The sequence below is a fragment of the Dromaius novaehollandiae genome, chromosome Z, assembly GCF_036370855.1.
Source record: "Dromaius novaehollandiae isolate bDroNov1 chromosome Z, bDroNov1.hap1, whole genome shotgun sequence".
In the NCBI taxonomy this organism is placed as follows: domain Eukaryota; kingdom Metazoa; phylum Chordata; class Aves; order Casuariiformes; family Dromaiidae; genus Dromaius; species Dromaius novaehollandiae.
Window position 1 is genome coordinate 75,689,723 of NC_088132.1, and position 18,820 is coordinate 75,708,542.

Below are 18,820 nucleotides of genomic sequence, written 5' to 3' on the forward strand. Positions count from 1 at the left end.
TCGTCTCCTGTTGCATGATAGAGAGAAATCATTTAAAACACTTGCAGTTGCATTAAGCTCTTTTATTTCTGTTGGTTGTCATGGAGTGATGTATCTCACCTGCTAATGCAGATTGGTAGCAGAGCTACCTGTCAGATCTGAAGATGTTTTGGTGCTGTCTTTTTCCCTCTCTCTTTAGAGGCAGATGTGTTATGCTGCCATTACTACTTTTAATTTTTGCCCTTATCTTGCATCAGTTCTCTCTCACCATCGTCCTTGGCCAGAGGAGGAAGGGAGTATATGAAATGCCTTACTGGTGCAAACTGTAAACACAGTTTTCTCCTTTTTCTGGTCTAGCTACAGACCAGACTATTAGGGAGACTGACCTCAAAGCTCCATTACCATTAGGGAGCACAGAAGTTCAGAAAATTGTCCCGAAATAATAGCATTAGAAGCTCTTATGGAAGCATTTTGTCCAAGATGCATGAATTTTACCTGCACTGCACAGATTTCTGTGAAAACCACCTCCTTTGTAGCTCAGCTTTCCATTTATGCACTGTGTCCTCCATTGTAAAATGAATATACAAGGATGAGGACAATAAATTCATTGATACTTGTGAGCTACTCAGATACTGCAATGATGGAACTTCCTAGCTATTAACCAAGTTTCCATTTGAGATGTAAAAAGCATTGGTGTTTCCTTGATCTCTTGAAATTAAGAAAAGGTATTGAGCAGCCATGCTGCAGTATTGGCTTCTAAATTAATCCTGCAATTCAAAATTTAATTCTGTGGAGGCTATCAGTCATCCAAGGTCTCCAGTGTTTACCAATGAGGAAACCTCACTTACTGAATGTTGATACTTTTATGCCTTGGATTTAGCAGAAGTATCAGTTGCAACCTGTGGGATTTTGTATTCCAGTTCACTGATGCAGAACAGTTTTCTGTCTTGTATTTTTTCAACTTCCGCAAGGAAAAAAGCTCTCCAGTTTTCTTCCCTATTCCTGGCCCTGTATTTGAAAGCTAGACTCTAACATAGGGCCCTTACAAGGTGTTCACATAGACTAGTTTTTCTTTTCTGCTTGTTGAGAAGAAACAAACATGCCCATATGCCTTGGTGCAGAAGGATACATTGACCTCTTGGTCTGGAAAATACTCCTTATTTTTTGACTTTTATACTCCCTTAATATGTAAGAACTTTTACTGTTTCTTGATTCTTCCCCCCCATTTCTCTCCAGTGTCTTTGGTTAGACAGCTCATAAATTTATTTTAATCTTGGGAATGTATTTTACAAGGAGGGCCTTTTCAGTAACTGACTTGACTAAAATCTCCCAAGCATCCATTGTGAGCCCTGCATTATCTGCAGAGCTCCTGGATCGTAAAATGATTTTTTGGTCTTCACAGAGAGTGGCTTTATGCATGGAGGGATCTGACTGTGATTCTGACTGTATCCAATAACTAAAGAATTTACGAAAGAGCTATTTGCTTACTCAAATATTAACCCAGTGAGAGAGAGAGATATCTGAAAGTCTCATTTCCTTGCTGCCAGTAACTGTCTCTATGCAAACTCTTTTCAGACTTTTTTTTTTCTTCTGCTTAGCACTTCGGAGTTTAGATTTCAAAATTGTTATCTCCTGAAGTAAAGGGCCTCCAGAATTGATGTCTGGAAGGCTAACACTTAAATGTGTTTCTTTAAGAGGAATGGAGAACTCTATTTGGGGGGGGGGGGGGGGGGAATATTGTAGTTATAGAGAAGGGGTTCTCTCTCTTCCCCACTGGTGTATCAGACTTCTCTGCCTCATGCACATCCAGATGGATATCTTGGCATGCCCTGTGAGAAGCTGAGAAGTCCTACAGAATGCTAGCTATTCTTCTGGGGTAATAAACACGACTATATGAGGATCAGAGAGGTGTTGTTCTCCTTCCAGGAGACTGCACTTCCAGAGCTCATGAAATTTGTTTTTACCTGAGGGCACATAAACTTCCAGAATGTCTAAAGTAAATGTCAATTGGTTGCTGTCACTATGGAAATAGGCCTTTCCTGGCAAGACTCTTTTTCTAATACAAAACTAGTAAGCCAGAGTAAGCATCTTCTCCTTGAATAACAAAGTTTTAGGAGTTGTGCATTGGGCTCCTGGAAGTTAGTCTTTGCTATGGATACTTCCCGGTAGAATCATGTCAGGTCTCTTTTGGTTTGTTTTTTTTTCCTTTCTCTGATTTTTTTTTTTTTTTTTTTTAATTCCTATATAATATTAAGGCACATTGTGCTGGTCTGTCCTGTTATGTTTGCAGATGCAAATGTACTTAGCCTTGGACCATGTGCATTGTTTGCATAATGCAGCTTCCTTCTCTTTCCCAATGATCTGGATTCCAAGAAGTTTAAAATACTTGTTAATCTGAGGAGCTGTCTCTTGATTCCATTTCTCCACTTTAACTACTTCTAAATTTTTGAGTTGGAAAGACAAAAGAATATTATAGTTCTTTAGATTTGGAAGGTAGAGGTTTCCTGCCTTACAATATGTGGACATGTCACCTTTTGGTCTGGGTGTGAGGGAACTGAAATCAAGAAATTAAAACCAGACTGAAGGCAAAACAAGTGATTTTTATTTTTAATTTATTTAAGTTTTAAACATCCCGGTTTAGTTTACCTAGCAATGTCTTCCATTTTGAGCTATGAGGCATATTTTAGAATACAGTTATTACAAAAAGAGACTACCACCAGGAGAAAGCAGCAGAACACACCCTGTTTCAGACAATGCTATTTGAGACTGTAGTGCTGTAAATGATGTAGAAATGTGCATGTATTAATGAGGGGTATAATAGGTTTCAGTGAAAGTGGGAGATAAGATGTGTTAATCTTGTATATTAAATAGTCCTACAACAATGAACCTTATAATGAGGCTGTTATTAAATCTTTTCTTCACTGGCTTCAGTTCACTGTAACCAGTGCTTTTCAGTTTGGTATGTTTAAGGCCAATTTTTACAAGAAAGGACTAATTTTGAGGCCTTTGACGCCATTCTGAAATCTTTATCTAATTAGAGATGTGTGCAGCACATGTGATGGAGGAGACTATCTTTGCAGCATTCTGAGACAGAAGACTCCAACTTTTGGGGTTGGGAGAACACCTCTTCTAAAATGAGTATTAATGCTTGTACCAAACTTGATTTGACCTCAGCTACCTTTTTGGAAAAGCAGCATTGCATTTCTCTCGTCAACACTGCTGCAAACAGATTGCATTCTAACAAGGTTAGAAAGACTGTCAAAATAGCAATAGTTTTAAAAGAAAAAAAAAATATCTAGAAGGAGCTGTGATTTTTTACATTGTCTGTGCTGTTGTAGTTGTAACACTCAGGGCAGTTCCATAAGAAGAGCAAGATTTCTTGGCTCGTTGAATTGTTTTATTTTTTAATTTTTTTTGCTATGTTGGTCCAGCAGCATTTACAGATTCTCATCTTGCCACTTGCACCATTTGCAGATACTCAGATTAAAATCTACTTGCTGCTGTTCTTATTTGGAAAAAAAAAATGTTGGAATAGCCAAGCCTGATGTAGATTGTGTAAAATAGAGGCAACCACATGAGGAAGAAGCAAACAAAAGAATTACCCACACTGGTCTGGTTTCCTTTCCACTAAGGATCTGAACTAGGAGTCTCTCCTTGTGAGAGCAGTGGGAGCTGCCCACTTGGTCGAAAGAGAATCCGCTTTTCTCTGTCATCATTATTCCCATTTGAGGCCGTAAGAAAAAGGCTCAGTGCGAGACATCAAGTATATAAAATTAAGAGTGATGATTGATTGTTTCCTGCAAGGAAGCAACAAGACAGACACCACTGCATATTCTCAGGTGATCCCCATTCTGATAGTAACCAAGACCAAACCTGATTAGCTTCATTATAAAACGAGTTGATGTTTTGTGATCTTACATTCTCATTCTCTGCAAAGCAGACACCTTTTTGATTTACTATGCATGCTCTTTAATTGAGATGGAGATGCTGTAGCTCTGCTTTCAGTTGGTTCAGGTTTTACATTCAGTTTCTCTTTTTCCTCTTCATCCCCTTTTCTCCACGCATCTGACTCTGAGCTCACACTTCATCCTGTTAAATAACTCCTCTTACTATGTCTAAACATAACAGGCTGAGCATCCTTTCTCAGATGCCTCAGTTCCCACATAGCCTAAAAGCACTGTATCTCTCCCTAGGCTGCTGAAAGGTGCTCTGTTGTCAAATTAGAGTAAAGAGCATGGCTGTTTTAATATCAAGTGGTACTGGCATGACAAATAGCTTTACTGTAAAGAGTAACAGTGACTACTGAAAAAGATTTTTAATTCTCACAAAGGCCTGTGAATAAAACAGCAAGTATTTCCAACGGTAGGTGTTTAATGCTGTGACTGAATGCATGGATGGAGGGGAAGGTAATTTGAGGTGGAATGGTAGCAGGAGGGTTGCTCGGCAGATTTTCATGTTTCAAAGTGATGTGTTAGATACCTCTGTGTAACAAAACCCTCAAGATTTGACTAGCCCTCTCTGCAAGTTTAGTTAAGAGAGCTGTAATATCCAGCAAGGTCACTAGATGGAGCATCAGGTTCATTTTTCCTGGGTCTGTGGCTGACCAGTGCTTTTGTCAGCTTTGCAGATGCACATATGGTAGAATATTATCATTTTATGGTTACAATTATGAGCAATTTGATAGAAAATGAAAGCTAAATTATGCAGTGTTCCTTTTATTTCCTTTTATTTGTTTAATTTTTCACTCTAAATATGTAAAAGGAAAAAATAGCGCACTCTGTGTGGATGGTGATAGGTGTAATACTTTGTTTTTGGCTTCATATTCTGACACAGCATAGGTTGAGGTTATTTTCTGTTGTACATGATGAAATGTGTCATGATGTGCTCAGAGACTGGGACTATTTTGCACAGAAATTGTGTATGGACAAATCTCCAGGCTTCTCTTTTCGATAAGAAATATCTTACACTTACCAATTGATGGACAAATACATAAGTTCCTTAACAGTTGCCATCTAACAAAATGGCAAAGGAAATTTTTAGATCCTGAAAATAGTTCTAGATATTGGGAAAGCATCCGTAAAAGGAGTAGATATGTTCCGAACAAACTCTTGTCGGTGAGGAAATCTCCTGCTGTCACAGTTCTTGAGCCAAAAGTAAAGTCCTGTTACGGCACTTGCCAGGACCAGTAACTTGATGATCTGAGTGGTCTGTATTTGGTGTATTCAGGTTCATAGTTTTTCTGCAGTCAGGTTCTTAGCAGTCATTTTCTTACGGTAAGGCATGTTTTCAATAGCATGGGTAGTGGGATAACTTGTCTTGTGTGCATTGTATTCTTCCTTTTCATTAGGAAGGGTTGTTAGCATAATCTGGCTGTAGTATGAACCTTTTCTTTTTTTTCTTTTTTTACTTTTAAGTATTCTTTTGTTTGTATTAATGAAGGTAAGGCTGGAGAAGTGTTTTCCACTTGGAATGGAAAGTGCAAGCTCTGAGATACTATTTGCATTTATTGATCCAGGCACATCTGCTGGCATATGATGGCGTGTGATATTTTTGTCCTTACCCACCTTTGAACCAGAGAATTTGGCAGATAAGCTGTCCAGTTTGATTGGCATATCCTGTGGGAAGTATTTTTTAATACATAAGATCAAATCCTATACCCTAAACTGCTTTTGGATTTTTGAAGTATGATAGAGACTTCTGAGTTCATATGCTATGTTGGGAATTAGTCTTAGGTTTAAATGCTTTCCTTGCTCTCTTTAAATCATACTGGTTATCATTTTGTTTGGCCAGTTTTAGATGCACTACATTTATGTTGTGCATCTCAATATTTTTCAGTATGTTTAAAGTGAACTTGGGAATTTCATCATCTGCATGGAACAAAGCATCTTGGTAGATGTAAAACTCAGCCTATTTATAAAAGAAACAAACAAAAAACATTACAGGTACTAGGAATAAATCATATTGGCAAATTTAACCAGGGTAGGCAATCTTGTGCCTTTTATTGCTTTTTTAGGTTCTATTTTAACAGTTGCTGTACAGGTGGTATGGGCGGAGAAGGAAAGATTATTTTTCCAAAGCAACTCATTCAGCTGTTTAGGAAACTGCATTTTTTTTTTTTTTTTAAAGTTCTGTTTCCACCTGGCATCAGTTAAGTCCAGAGAATAGATTTGAATTTGATATTTTACATATGCTGCCTGAAAGCTCCAAAGGACTGCCCTAGCTTTGTCCCTAACTTTGTTATGAACTCTGTAGCTTTTCTTAAGGTAGCTAACCATAACTTAACTAATTTGTATGCACCATACATTCTTGGCTCACTTCAAAGTGTAATCAAGTCATGAACTAATTACAATACCATATTCCCAAAGAATGTAAATTTAATTTCCCTTCAAACAGAATGGGAGTGTATTAAGCAATTCCTTTATTTGAGAGCTGTGGCATTAAACAACATAATGCTGATGCTTCAAACAGAAGTGAGGTTCTTAACTTTTGTGGGCCTTGTGACCTATCTCCTTATGCATCTTCCCTTTTCATTCTTACATCTTGAGTTAATTTACTGACTGGATAAAAACATTAAAATATTCAAGTGTAAATTAAAATGTAACTGTTGGACTTAAGATTGCAGATCACTGTATCTTGTATGTGACTTGCTTCTTTATCGTATTTTCAAAAATGTGCTTCCTGAGGATTTTGGATCACAAGGAGATTGTGTTTAGAATTGAAGGCTCATAAGGTTCAGACCTGCACCAGACGATTTCTTTAATACATTGAAAAGTGGATGTGCAGAAAGTTCCCTACAGGTTCTTAACATCACTGTGCCAAAGAGTCCACATAAACTCAGTTATATAAGAACGAGCGAAGTGAAGTTGTTCATAAAACATTTTATTACCTTCAGTCTTTGCAGCATCTTCAGAGTTTAGATAATAAACCTTCATAGAACTTACTAGTCTTTACCCTTTCACAGAACAATGATTCACATAGGTTCAAGCCATTTATTTTCTTTCCCTTAATTTTAAAGGCAGAAGAAACGTGTTGGGGCTGAATTTGATCTGTGCCTGGATTGATTTCAGAAATGCAGTCCTGTTGCTTTTCTGAGATGAGCTGATGGTGAAAACACAGGACTATATATGTGTTAATTTTAATATACAACTTGTATTTAAAGATGGGTCAGCTTCCAGTGAAGTACATAGCTGTTTAATGTTAAAGAGCTTAGACTATCTTGGTTTATATTTGAAAGTGTTCCTTTTAGATGTTAATTCATTAATACTAGCGGTTTATTCATATGATTTTTCATATGTAAGTAGTTGAAGTTGCATTATTTTAAGCCTTCCTTTGATTAGGTAGAAGAGACACCCTGCAGGTAGAAATCGGAATGGGGTGTGTGTGTGTGTGTGTGTGTGTGTATATATGTATATATTTATATGCTTGGATGATGCATGGAAAAACGCGGGTCTGATTTTGCTTATACTGGAGTTTGCTAAGAGACTGCAATGGGCCCCTGGGATTCGGCAGATGGTTCACAAACTCTTTTTCCTTGGAATCTCTTGGTTGTATTATGAGCATTTAAATGTCACTCGAACCTTACTTGTAGATACAGAGATGGGCTGGGTCTCAAACTAATCCTTATTGGGTCTTAGCCTTTGCTTAAGTTTAGTGAAAAGCTTTCTTACTGTTGTGGCAGTATTTTAAGGCATTTTCTAAGGTATTTTAAGGCTTATAGCAGTGCAGTAGGAAGCCGTAGTATAAAGTGCCAGAATTACGGACAGAGTGTCTATTCAAACAGATGTGAGTGTGCTTTGACATTGTTCAAGTTGCCAGACACAGTCCAGCTGCGCTCTGGAAATGGTGTGGCGCAATGTTGCGGCCAAGGTAATAAACCCCATCAAGGCAAGGTAAATTAGACTGGGCATGATGCTGTGCTATTGTGGCTACTCAGCTTCTTGAATAGGGCTGGCTCATACATGGACAGTTTGGACTCCAGGCAGGCAAGCTCAGGTCTGCCTGAATAGACTTTTTTCTTTCTTTTTTTTTTTTCTTTTTGCAAGTGAAGACCTCTCTCTTAATGTCTAGAATAGCTTCAGTAGTCTAGGGTCAGTGACGCTTCCTCAGCTTCTCCTTCTCGCTCCAGTTTTCTCACAGCCTTTGTCTTGAAGAGACTACCTGGGGCAGTGAAGAAAGCTTGGTCTTTGCTGAGACTGACAGTATGATAACTAGTCAGCTTTCTAGATGCGTGCCCTCGAGCATGGATAAAAAAACCATGTATTTGGTGGTTACTAGATCATGATTGCAGATGTCAAAAAGCTTTTTTCGTCATGAGCCAAAATCATATCCTGAAGATTTCTTGCATCTCTACCACAAAATGTAAATCATTGACTTACTTAAATTTTAAATCTAACTTGTGCCTGTTTGACTTTTTCCTTCCTTTGCTTGCTTTATCCAGCTTTGCACATCTCTGTAATAACTCTTAGTCTCTAGAGGAACTTTCATTGGCTGTAGGGGCTGATGGGACTGGAGTATCATGTTCTTGAAGATGGAGATTTAGCTACTGTTCTCTTCTGGACATAGATCAGAGTATGCAGCCCTGAATGAAAGGATGGTCTAAGTCAGAACTATAGTCAGGGACTGCAGGAATCCCAGTCAACCCTGGGTATCCTTTTTGATCCTTGGAAAGCCTCTTAGGGCTTTCTGCATGGAGGAATGCAGACAAGCTTGCACAGTAAGCTGGATCAGACGCAAGATGATTCTGGCTTGTGTTAGTGCTGTGCCTGAGCTGTGCTAACTTACCCTCCAGCTACCAGACTTCTGGGCTGGAGCTGGCTCGTGGAGTGTGGGACTGCCGGGCTGCACCTGTGTGCACAGACGTGCCCAAAGACTCCCTGTGCCACAATTTCTCTGTTTGCAAAATGTGAACAGTAGCACTTAACGCCCTCCCCAGCAACGCTTGTGACGAATCATTGAGGAATGAAACACTTGGTGATGAGTTCTCACAAACACTCCGCAAATATAACGAGGCCTCTTGTTGTTTGTTTGATTGCCAAAAAAATCTCATTAGTAGGGTACTCCTCCCTTGATAATAGCATCTGTAAAGCTTCCTTTTCCAGTCCAGAGTTCACATGGTCAGAGTCTGCTTTATTTTTGATTTCTTTAAAATAAATGGAGGTAAAAGCAAATGTTACTTCTCGAATGATATAGGCTAAAAAGCTTCTCTTTACAGAAAAACTCCTCTGCTTATCTTTTTCTCTCTGACGTGATTTAGAAGAGGCAGACCTTCAGCAAATGGCTAGCCATCACTGAATAGCCATCACTGGCCACTGAATTGGCCAGGTTTGCAAACCTGTATTCTAGATTAACACAACAGTGAGGACTTGAACCGCCGTAAAGCTGTGTGGCACCAAACACTGCCTACAACAAGGCATGGGGATTGATATGTAGAATTCAAAAGCTTTCTAGGAAGTTGCTCATTTGCTCTAAACCAAAATACTTAAGTCTGAAACTGGGCTTTACTTACAGCGAAAGAAGCTGTGGAAATGTTGCCCTGGGAACACTGCAAGAAGTCAGTGAATGTGCTGGAGATTTATCACTTCTTCCACCTCTCTTTTCCCCCAGTTTCTGGGAAAGCAAGGCACTGTAGCTGTCTGTCTTATTGCAGCTCATGGGAGGGTCGAAAATACTTAAGGAAGGAGCAATGAGGAAGCAGTTGGTGTTAACTGTAGTCTTAGATGAGACTTCATATAATCCTGAGGCTGGAGGAAGTTTAGGATTGAGACTCTGCAAGGTGGATGGACCCTGCCAGACAGCTCCCTATGGATGGGAGAGGTGGCCCCATCTCCTGGCTGTGCATTGCCTCTGCTTCCGTCGTGCCAGCTCTTGTGCTCAATTTACCCCTCGGTTTGCCAGTTCAGTTTGCTAAGCCCTTGGGATAACTGAGCTCACTGAGGGATTAAGAGAGCTCCAGAGCTGGTGCAAATTGAGGGGGTGAGACTTCCAGGGATGAGTGAAAGCGTGCCTTTTGCAGCAGTCGAGCATTAGGCTGGCTGTGCTCTCTTGTGAAACCTTGCCCACCCAACCCCCCCCCCCCCCCAAAAAAAAAAAACCTCTTTGTTTCCTGCTGAATGTTCCTCTCCCTGAAAATCAGTTTCTAGTCTCTAAGCCTGCCACCATGGCACACTAGCAGTCCCTCTTCTCAAAGGCAGCTCCATCTCCAGTGAGGTTATTATCTCTTAAGAGCCATAAATGAACTCTTAATTCTGTGACTTACATTCAGTGATGAAGTTAACTAATTTATTCTATAAAATATATAGTACTTACAGTATGGCATGTAAATGTGGCTGTTGAAATCTTAACCTTTGCATTTCTGATTTTGATTTTTTTCTGTTTCTCCCCCACCCTGCAACCTTACTACTTCATTTACAATCTCTGCATAAAACACATTACTGGAATACATTCAAATGTGTATTTCTTGGACATAAAACTACAGTTTTGTGAAATGCAAAGCACCACTTCTCTCAGGTAACTAATATCTTGTAAATCCAGTGTTTGTGCTCCTGTACGCATAAAGAAATACCTGATTTGAGCACTTAGGCACATTTCACTTTCTGTGGAATGCGAATCTATAAGACTTGTCCTATAGATTTTTTTCACCCTTATAACATTTCCTGCTTTTCTTAAAAGCAGATTATGAAAATACTTATTTGCTGTGTATTTGTCTAGAGACGCTATTCCTGTAGTATGTGTGTGCCCCCATTATATCTGAAGGACCTAAATATTTCTGTGGCAGCATTGTGTATTACCGGTCTTGTACATAGAAAAGGAGATGATCTTGCTGCTTTTTAGCAAAGATTCAACAGAACAGAAAAGTAAGATCTAATATTAAAGCTTATTTCTTAAAGTATGCTGCAGTAAATGTACCAAGCACATTATGAAGAATTATCATAGTTAGAACTATGCTACATGTTCCTTCAAAAAAATGAACATTTTTTTTCCTATTTGAAGCATCACATTTAGCTACTTAGTCCAGAGCCTTGCTTTGCTTATTCTTAGGCTATGGTGATCGTAAAAATATGGTGCCTAATGTATAGTGAACCATTTTGACTGTGTGAATGAACAAGATTTTAAATCTTCTAATAGAAGAAATTTTAACCACCATTATAGTGCTGACCATATCTTAACAAAGAAATTCAGGGACATCTCAGCTGCCATTCATGCTCATGTTATCTATTGCCCTTCCCACTTGTGATCACATAACTATCCAGTGCTTCCTAATGCTACTGTCCCACATCAAGCTGTAAGCTGTATTGTAACTAAATTTGGCAGCTGCAAGTAAGGGGTGGCAGTGTCATGTACACAAGTGCTCTGCAGTCCATAAACTGCAATTTGGGCATCTCTTTTATTGTACACTTGTGCGTTAAGCTGGGAGTGAGGGCAATCTCACCTAGCTTTCAGGTAAGGCTGGTGTTAACACTGGCACGAATGGGGATAGGTGCGTGGCCATCACTTGTGTACCCCGAGGCCACATAGGGTACTCATTCTGCGTGCTAGCTGGAGGGAGAGGAGGGCGAAACCTGTTTTGTGGGAGAGGGGTTACTGAAAGCAAAGTGAATTAAGAGGGCTGTAAAAATTGATAAAGATAGGACTGTCTGTTTTTATATTCTGCCACATAACAGGGGTTTAAATGAATTTCCCTATAATTTGTCTTCAAATACCGACATTTAACTCTTAGGCTGTATAAATGAACTGGCTTTTTCTAGAGTAAAATTCATGCCCTGCGTCCAGGCTAATATGTTCACCTACTATAAACATTACTGCCTATGGTTACAGCTGGAATAAAAAATTCCTTTTATATACATCATAGCTGGCAGAGACTCCTGAGACCACCACAAATCACTTCAGCCTTTTGGTGCTCTCTGACGAAATGAAGTGAAATGTAAAACAGCTCAGGCTTCAGGCAGTCTGACTCTGGAAAGCAATTAGCTTGTTTAGACCATTGTTTGTATCCTCCCATTTTTCCAGGTGCTGAGCAAAGGTATTCCAGCAGCTCCCCTGATTAATTTAACACTGGAGTTTAATAACCTCCTATTCCTTCCTTCCTAAAATGTTTTGCTCACCCTCTGTTTAGCTTTTTATTTAAGCAAAGCAAAAGAAAACCCCAAAACCCAGCAAGTCCCCCCCCCTCCTCCAGCAGAAGAAGAAAGAAGGGGGGGGGGGGGGGAAGCCAGGGTCATAACAGGGAATAACAAAGCAGTGAGTTATTTATGCAGCGGTGATTGGCAAAAATGATTGCAACATGAATTTGCCCAGAAGCAATGATTAGATCATAAAAATGTTAAGGAAATCTGTAACTCAACACCATTGTATAGATTGAAGAAGTTTTTGTTCCCTACCTTAATTGTGGTGACTTGTTATTAAAGTATTTATTCAGAGTAATCTCTTTGGACAGCGAGCCCTTATCCCATCTGCATGCATAATTAAAAGTGAGGGGGGATGAAGGGGGAGCATAAATGGTTTACCATGCTACATGAGCAAGGGAGGGAATTACACAATGACAGGTGAAGAGCAGATTTATCTCCTGTTGGAATTTCAATGCTGCAAGCAAGGCAGGACACTGTTGCTTGCTAATATCCTTGCAAACACCACAGTTGCTGCTTCTCCAGATTACTGTCCAAAAATCATTTCTGGTCTCTAAAAGGCCTGTAGCGCTGCATCTGTGGCTGTGGTTTTTGAGCGGCTGGTACTCAAGCAAAGGGATTGGATTTGGGTATGTGGGCTTGTGAATCCAGAAAAATTGGATTGTGCTTAAAAAATTTACTTACTTGGCTGGCTATTTATTTATTTATAAATAAACATTGGTAGTGTCTGTCTTTGTTGAATACAAATCAGAGGGCTGTAATTGTACCAACTGAAACAATGTCATCACCTGCCTCCTGCAGCCGTCCCTTTTCCAATGATAAAAGAATTTGGTGCAATTCTTCTTTTTCTACTTTGTGAGTAGAAAGAAGGTTGCACTCGAACATTCATCTCCAGACAGATTTACCATCATTAGGCAGTACTCAAACACACAGTATCTGTTTTTAAATTGAACTGTTACGGATGCAAATCAGATCTGCATAGAATAAGCTGGTATGTATTTGACTGTAACTATTCACTACAGAGTACTTTTCCCTTAACTTCCAATGTCTCACCTCTGCAGCAACAGTACAGAGAATGCCAGGAACTTTTGAGCCTTTATCAGAAGTACCTAGCTGAGCAGCAGGAAAAACTATCACTCTCCCTCTCTGAACTCAGTGCTGCCAAGGAGAAGGAGCAGAAGGTAAGCTCTTTTCTCTCATCTCTGTTTTAATGATATCTTCGAAACATCTTTTCATTTTTTTCTAGAGCTATAACTGAAGTGCATCATTTTGTATTGTACAACATTGTAAGCTCTTTGTGATGACTCCCATGACTCCTTTCCCTAATACGTGGATTGCAAGGAAGCAAGAGCCTATTAGAGGCAAGTTTTGGATCAATAAAATGGGTGAAATTAACTGACCATGTTTTAGTGCAGTAGGAACCATAGGAACCCATTTCTTTGCTAAAGAAAAAGATAAGATGTTCTTCTATTTTCTTTGCTTCTGTTTTATTAAAAAATAAAATAATTGCCATCACTTAGAGCCTGTAAAACTTTCACCGCCTTTTGATGGTTGAAAAGCCGATTACAGGTAATGTGTTTGGTCAATATGAGCTTTATGAAGTTTGTAAGGCAGTCCATCTGACTTGAGCTGTTCATATAAGACCCCAAATCATATATGCAGTTAAAAAACAGAAAATATAGACCAGGGATACAATGTGTTAAATGAAGTGGTAAAATGGTTCTCAGTTGTATGTGCTCAAGGACTCAAAAACATGGTTGCCTGAGATTTCTTCTGAGAACTAGGCACTTCATTTGCTTCCCTGTTGATAGCTGAGTATACCCTGAAGAACAAGGCAATTCATGCAGGTACCCTACCTAATGGTATTCTTACCTGCTCTTCTCTTTCCAGTTGCTTCCATGCGCAGATCTCCATTCAGAATCTATCTTGCCTAAGACCGTGCCTTTTATATATGTTGAGCTCTTGATCTTTTGCTAGAAGAATCTTAAAGGCTTATAATACAGCTAGAAGTGAAGCCATCAGCGTAATGTTTCCAGAAGATGGCCTGATTTTTGCCTCTCAGTGGTTCCCTGCTAACTAAATTGCATAGACAGAGCCTGCTTAGTCTGTGAAAAGAGGCATGTGTTTTTAATTCTGTTCATGAAACGGGTAGCGATGCTTCTAACTTCATCTTCAGCAGAAATTTTTTTTATTCTGTCAATGTTATTTTTTCCTGCTAAGATATTTTGTTGGATATTGAACTGTTTATCAAATTTTTAGCACCTACATGCATTTTATTTTCATTCTTTTGTATGTTTCTCAGACATCTATTTTGTGATGGTGTTAATCTCTTAGAGTAGGAACCTTTTTATCTGAGAATGGATGGTGCCAGGCTTCTCGCCTGTGATCTGCTACTGGCTGTGGGATCGTGACGGGAACCAGTCCTGAGGAATCCACTTAAGCCAACAGCACTGTGGTAGCTGGGTTTGGGATGATGCCATTACTTCTCTTTGGTTGAGCCGGGCTTGAAACCTTTCATCTTTAGTCTACATCTGTCTTGTTCCATGATAGCTACTGGTATAAAGGTATCCAGTTTTCTATCACATCTGCAGTGCCAAAAAATATAAAAGTAGACAATAGGAAACCTTCAGGCCATTAACTGTCAAATCAGCATCTGACAATACAGCAGTCCTCGTTCATCTCTTCTTGCTATTCTGTCTTCCTAATCACTCTTAGCAGCTGTATACACAGGGAGTGTTTTGAACTCTTCTGGCTTCTCCATTTGCAAGATTCTATCAAGCTTGTGTTTGATTCTGTTATTTCTTCCCTCTATACTTGCAGGAAGTTTTGTCCACAAATGCAAATTCAGATGTTATGTCCAGGCTTGTCTTGACATTTTGTTTATGGTTACCTAGTCTACAGCTCCAGCCCAGCAGGTCTGAAATCACCTTAGCTCTCTTAACCTGTGCAAAGCTCTGTAGGCATAGATTAAAAAAAAAAAAAAAAACTGTCAAAGCGTATTTCAACTGGTCTTTTTCATAACATGCAATGATATTTCTGACTTCCTCTAGAAGAGTTACCTTTCCTCTTCAATTTCCTCTTTTTATGCAATCCTAATGGACATGGAACTGCATATATTCTGTGCGCATTTGGCTTTATAAATTGTTACCTTTTTTTTTTTTCCTCCTTCCAAATAAGTCCTTCACGCTGTGCTTCTCCTTATGGCTCAAACAGGAAGAATTTGCAGGACTGCCTTATTGCTTCAGTTCTTTCCTTGACATGGTCTTTCATATGATAGCTATCAAAAAAACAAAACAGGACACTAGGCTGCTTGTTGTTGGAATACAGTGTTATTTTTATACATTTTTTTGTTGCTGTCTTTTGTCTCTTGTCTTAATACTTGAACTATGAACTCTTAGCATTGTGGCTGGTCTCTTTTTCTTCTTTTTGAGCGTTGTCTAAGACAGGGAAAGGACATGCATCTGGGTGTAGCACATCATTGGGGAATGTCACTGGGAGCACAGCAGGGGAGGATCTTAGGAGCACAGCAGGGGAGGATCTTAGGAGGTAAGGATCGGGAAGAGGGAGACCAAAAACCTTTCCTTCTGCCCTGAGTGCTGCTCACCCTTGCTCTCCCTGAGCTGGTGAAGCTTTTGCTTTCTTTCTCTCCTCTTCCACTCCTCCAGCTGGAGTTTGAAAAAAGCTGCCTTAGTGAAACTGGTTTGAAGATGAAGCTGAAGAAGTCTTCCTGAGTTTTGTTTGAATCCTTGACCATTGAGAATCTTTTCCCTTATTGTTTGTTTTGACTGGGCTAAGGAAATCTAGGATGTGTTTGGCTTTATATCAGTAGATACTGGCTTGCTGCCTAGTTTTCACTTCTTTGAGCTGTCTAGTAGAGGTAGTCAGCCTTTCCTACTTCAGGTGACTGCTGATGTTACTGGGACATCTGTGCTTCAGTGTAAGATGCTGTTCTGATTTTCCTGTGTCTTGCAGATGTGCATGGGACTGCACAGGCATACTCTGTACTGAAGTATCTCTTTGTTCTGCTTGTTATGAAGTGTTCTTTCTTGTTTCTGTTCATTTTCCCCTTTTGTTCCACTTGTTTGTGTTTGATTCATTTTCAGTGCTGCTCTTCTACCTTAGCATCACTCACTCCTGGCCTGTCTGGTTCCTTCTTTCTTACTGTAGAATAATGCTGACCATGAGACTGCCACTTCCTGGGCTTGGGCAGGTATTTGAAAGCATTTCCTTTTGCTGTTTAAATGGTGGGTTTTAGTGTTAGAATGGGGCAAGTAACAGGTCAAGAGAACTGCAGTGTTTCCAAACTTTTATTGCCCTGTTGCAAAAAGAGATGGAGGTATATGGGAATAAAATGACTGTAGTGCCTGTGCACATCTGGCTGAAATACCAGCCATATTGAACTAATGCAGCTACTTTAGTGTTCACTTTTTATTTTTGTCTGTTTTAGCATCATAGTTAGGGAACACTAATTCTGAATCGCGTTTTCCTCTTATCTAATATTGCTCCTGTATAACAAAAGTCAGCCCTCAAAATTTAAAGAAACATGCTGGCAGTACTGAAATAAAATTGCTGGGAAAATGGTGGTGAGATGATTTAAGACAGGACTCTTGTGGAGTCAATAATCAGTAACTGGAACATGGAGCTTCCTTTTTTTTGTGAGATAAAGTTAATTCCATTTGAAAAGATACTTAAGGTGACATGAATTGAATTATTCAAACTGGCCTTCTCAGCATTAACTCTAGGTTAATATCTCATGATGCCTCTGGTTTCATTATAGGAGTTTTAAGTACATAACTTTTTATAATAAATTCAATACCTAGAAGCTGAACTGAAATTGGTTTACCTTCTACCAACCCATAAAAAGAAGCATTAATTGTAAAGTGAATATTAAAGTGGTCACTAAAGTTGACTCAGATTCAAAGAGATAGCTCTTGTGTAAATGAAGTGAAGAGCTCTACTGAACAATAGGCTTCTGCCCTGATATTAATAGAAAATATCATCCATATTAAAATGTAGTTAAATCTCTTCTGTCAAATACGATTTTTGGATGTTCTTTCTGTGGCTCCCAAACATTCAATCTTTGCCATTTTCAGAAGCTTTACACAGAGGTGTAAAGAAAATTGCCCTTGTTTTAGGTAATCAGGTCTGACCTAGTTATACAGTCCCTGCTTCACTGCCATATCAAACGCTGGCAAGAATCCAGTTTACTTTGGCAAGTCTCTGGCCGATGAAAGCATGTAGATGTTTTGCAGCTTAGAGTAGGACTTGAATCCCAAGATTTGGCTGAGTTTTTACAGGCCTAGAGTTCTTGAGCTACTTCTAAAAGAAGGGTAGTACCTGTAGTCTCAGCCTTGCCTATTCATGCTAATCTTTGAATTTACAAGTACAGCTGGCAGCTTTTATTTCTTATTTGTATAAGATTATCAGCACATCTGTTAATTCCCTTGGCTTGCACAGATTGTTCTGTATGTCTGTTAAGGTTTCTGTACGTAGAGATGGAATAGATGTGGGTAGAATTTGAGACAGAAAGGAATATCAAGAATTTCTTATTTTCAGTGGGATATCTCCTCCCTCCTTTTTTTGTGTATTACGCTGTCTCTTGTTATTCAGTGTTTATATTCCAGTAGTGCCAGAGGCCCTCATCAGGAAAAAGGTATTTTGTGTACTAAGCACTGTGCAAGCACACTGTAAGACATGGTCTGCTTTGGGAAGATTTGTAAAAATCTTAAGAAGATTAACTTTTTGGGGGGAGGCTAAATTTTGTAAACTATTTTTTTTTCATATTACTATTTCTTTTAAGTCACTGGTTCATCTTAAACATTGTTGACACAGTTGTGGTGTCATTTCGCAATGAAATCCAAAGGAAACTATTTCTTGAAAGGACTAGGACGTCTCGCTTTCTTTTCATGTCAGTGAGTAAAATTCTTGTCCGTATCATTGTCATTTTTTGCTTCAATAAGGGCGATTACATACCAAAGCTTCAAATATTGGTTATTTGAATTTTCCCTTTGAAAAGGATATCGAAAAAAGTCAGTCAGCAGAAGGCCTTCCTTTCTGTTTTTTCACAAACTTTTTTTTTCTACACAGGTCACCTTTAAACACATTCTTAGCTTATTTAAAGAAAAAAAAAATCCCACATATGCAAAGGGTTTTGAATGCTATAAGGTAAACTTGCATGACTGAATTTACTTTGTCTGTTTACCCAGCTGTACTGGAACAATGGATGAGCCCGTCTGAAAGATACTTGAGAATTGGCATAATAAATAAAGAACTAATTTGACTGTGGACCCAAAGGTATTGGAATAATTTTAGGAGGCCAGACAGAGACGAAGGTTTAGCATGCGTAAATATCGGGAATAGCCTTGCCTTACCTGTGCTACTTTCAGCAAACCCACTGATCTCTCTCTGTACCTCTGTTATCTGTAAAATGGAGATAATGTTTTTTGTCCTCATTCTTTCTGTCCTCTGCTGAGAATAAAAGGTTTTGGGAACCTTCTTCTGTGTGTTCAGCGTGACTAGTAGTGAAATTCCAAACTTAGCATGGTGTGGAGTAGACTAGCTTGGTACAAGGAAGGAAAAAATGTGCTTTTTCTTTTCATCTGTAGGTTAATTATAGTAGTTGATTTACCTGTGTGTGTGTTTGGGGGGGGGGGGGCGGTTTAGAGAAGAGCTACCGCCAAACACCAATGTGGGTAGATACAAATATTTCAACTAAAAGG

At 39.1% G+C, this 18,820-nt stretch overlaps 1 protein-coding gene across 12 annotated transcripts in view; it reads left to right on the plus strand.

Annotated features, from left to right (window-relative positions):
- Positions 1 to 18,820, plus strand: part of LOC135324925 (protein hinderin-like) — a 172,853-nt gene that overhangs the window by 56,046 nt on the left and 97,987 nt on the right. For all 12 annotated transcript variants that reach the window (XM_064502018.1, XM_064502025.1, XM_064502021.1 and 9 more), the window contains one exon: positions 13,155 to 13,282. In XM_064502018.1, the coding sequence (XP_064358088.1) occupies positions 13,155 to 13,282 (128 nt within the window). The remainder of the gene's footprint in view (positions 1 to 13,154; positions 13,283 to 18,820) is intronic.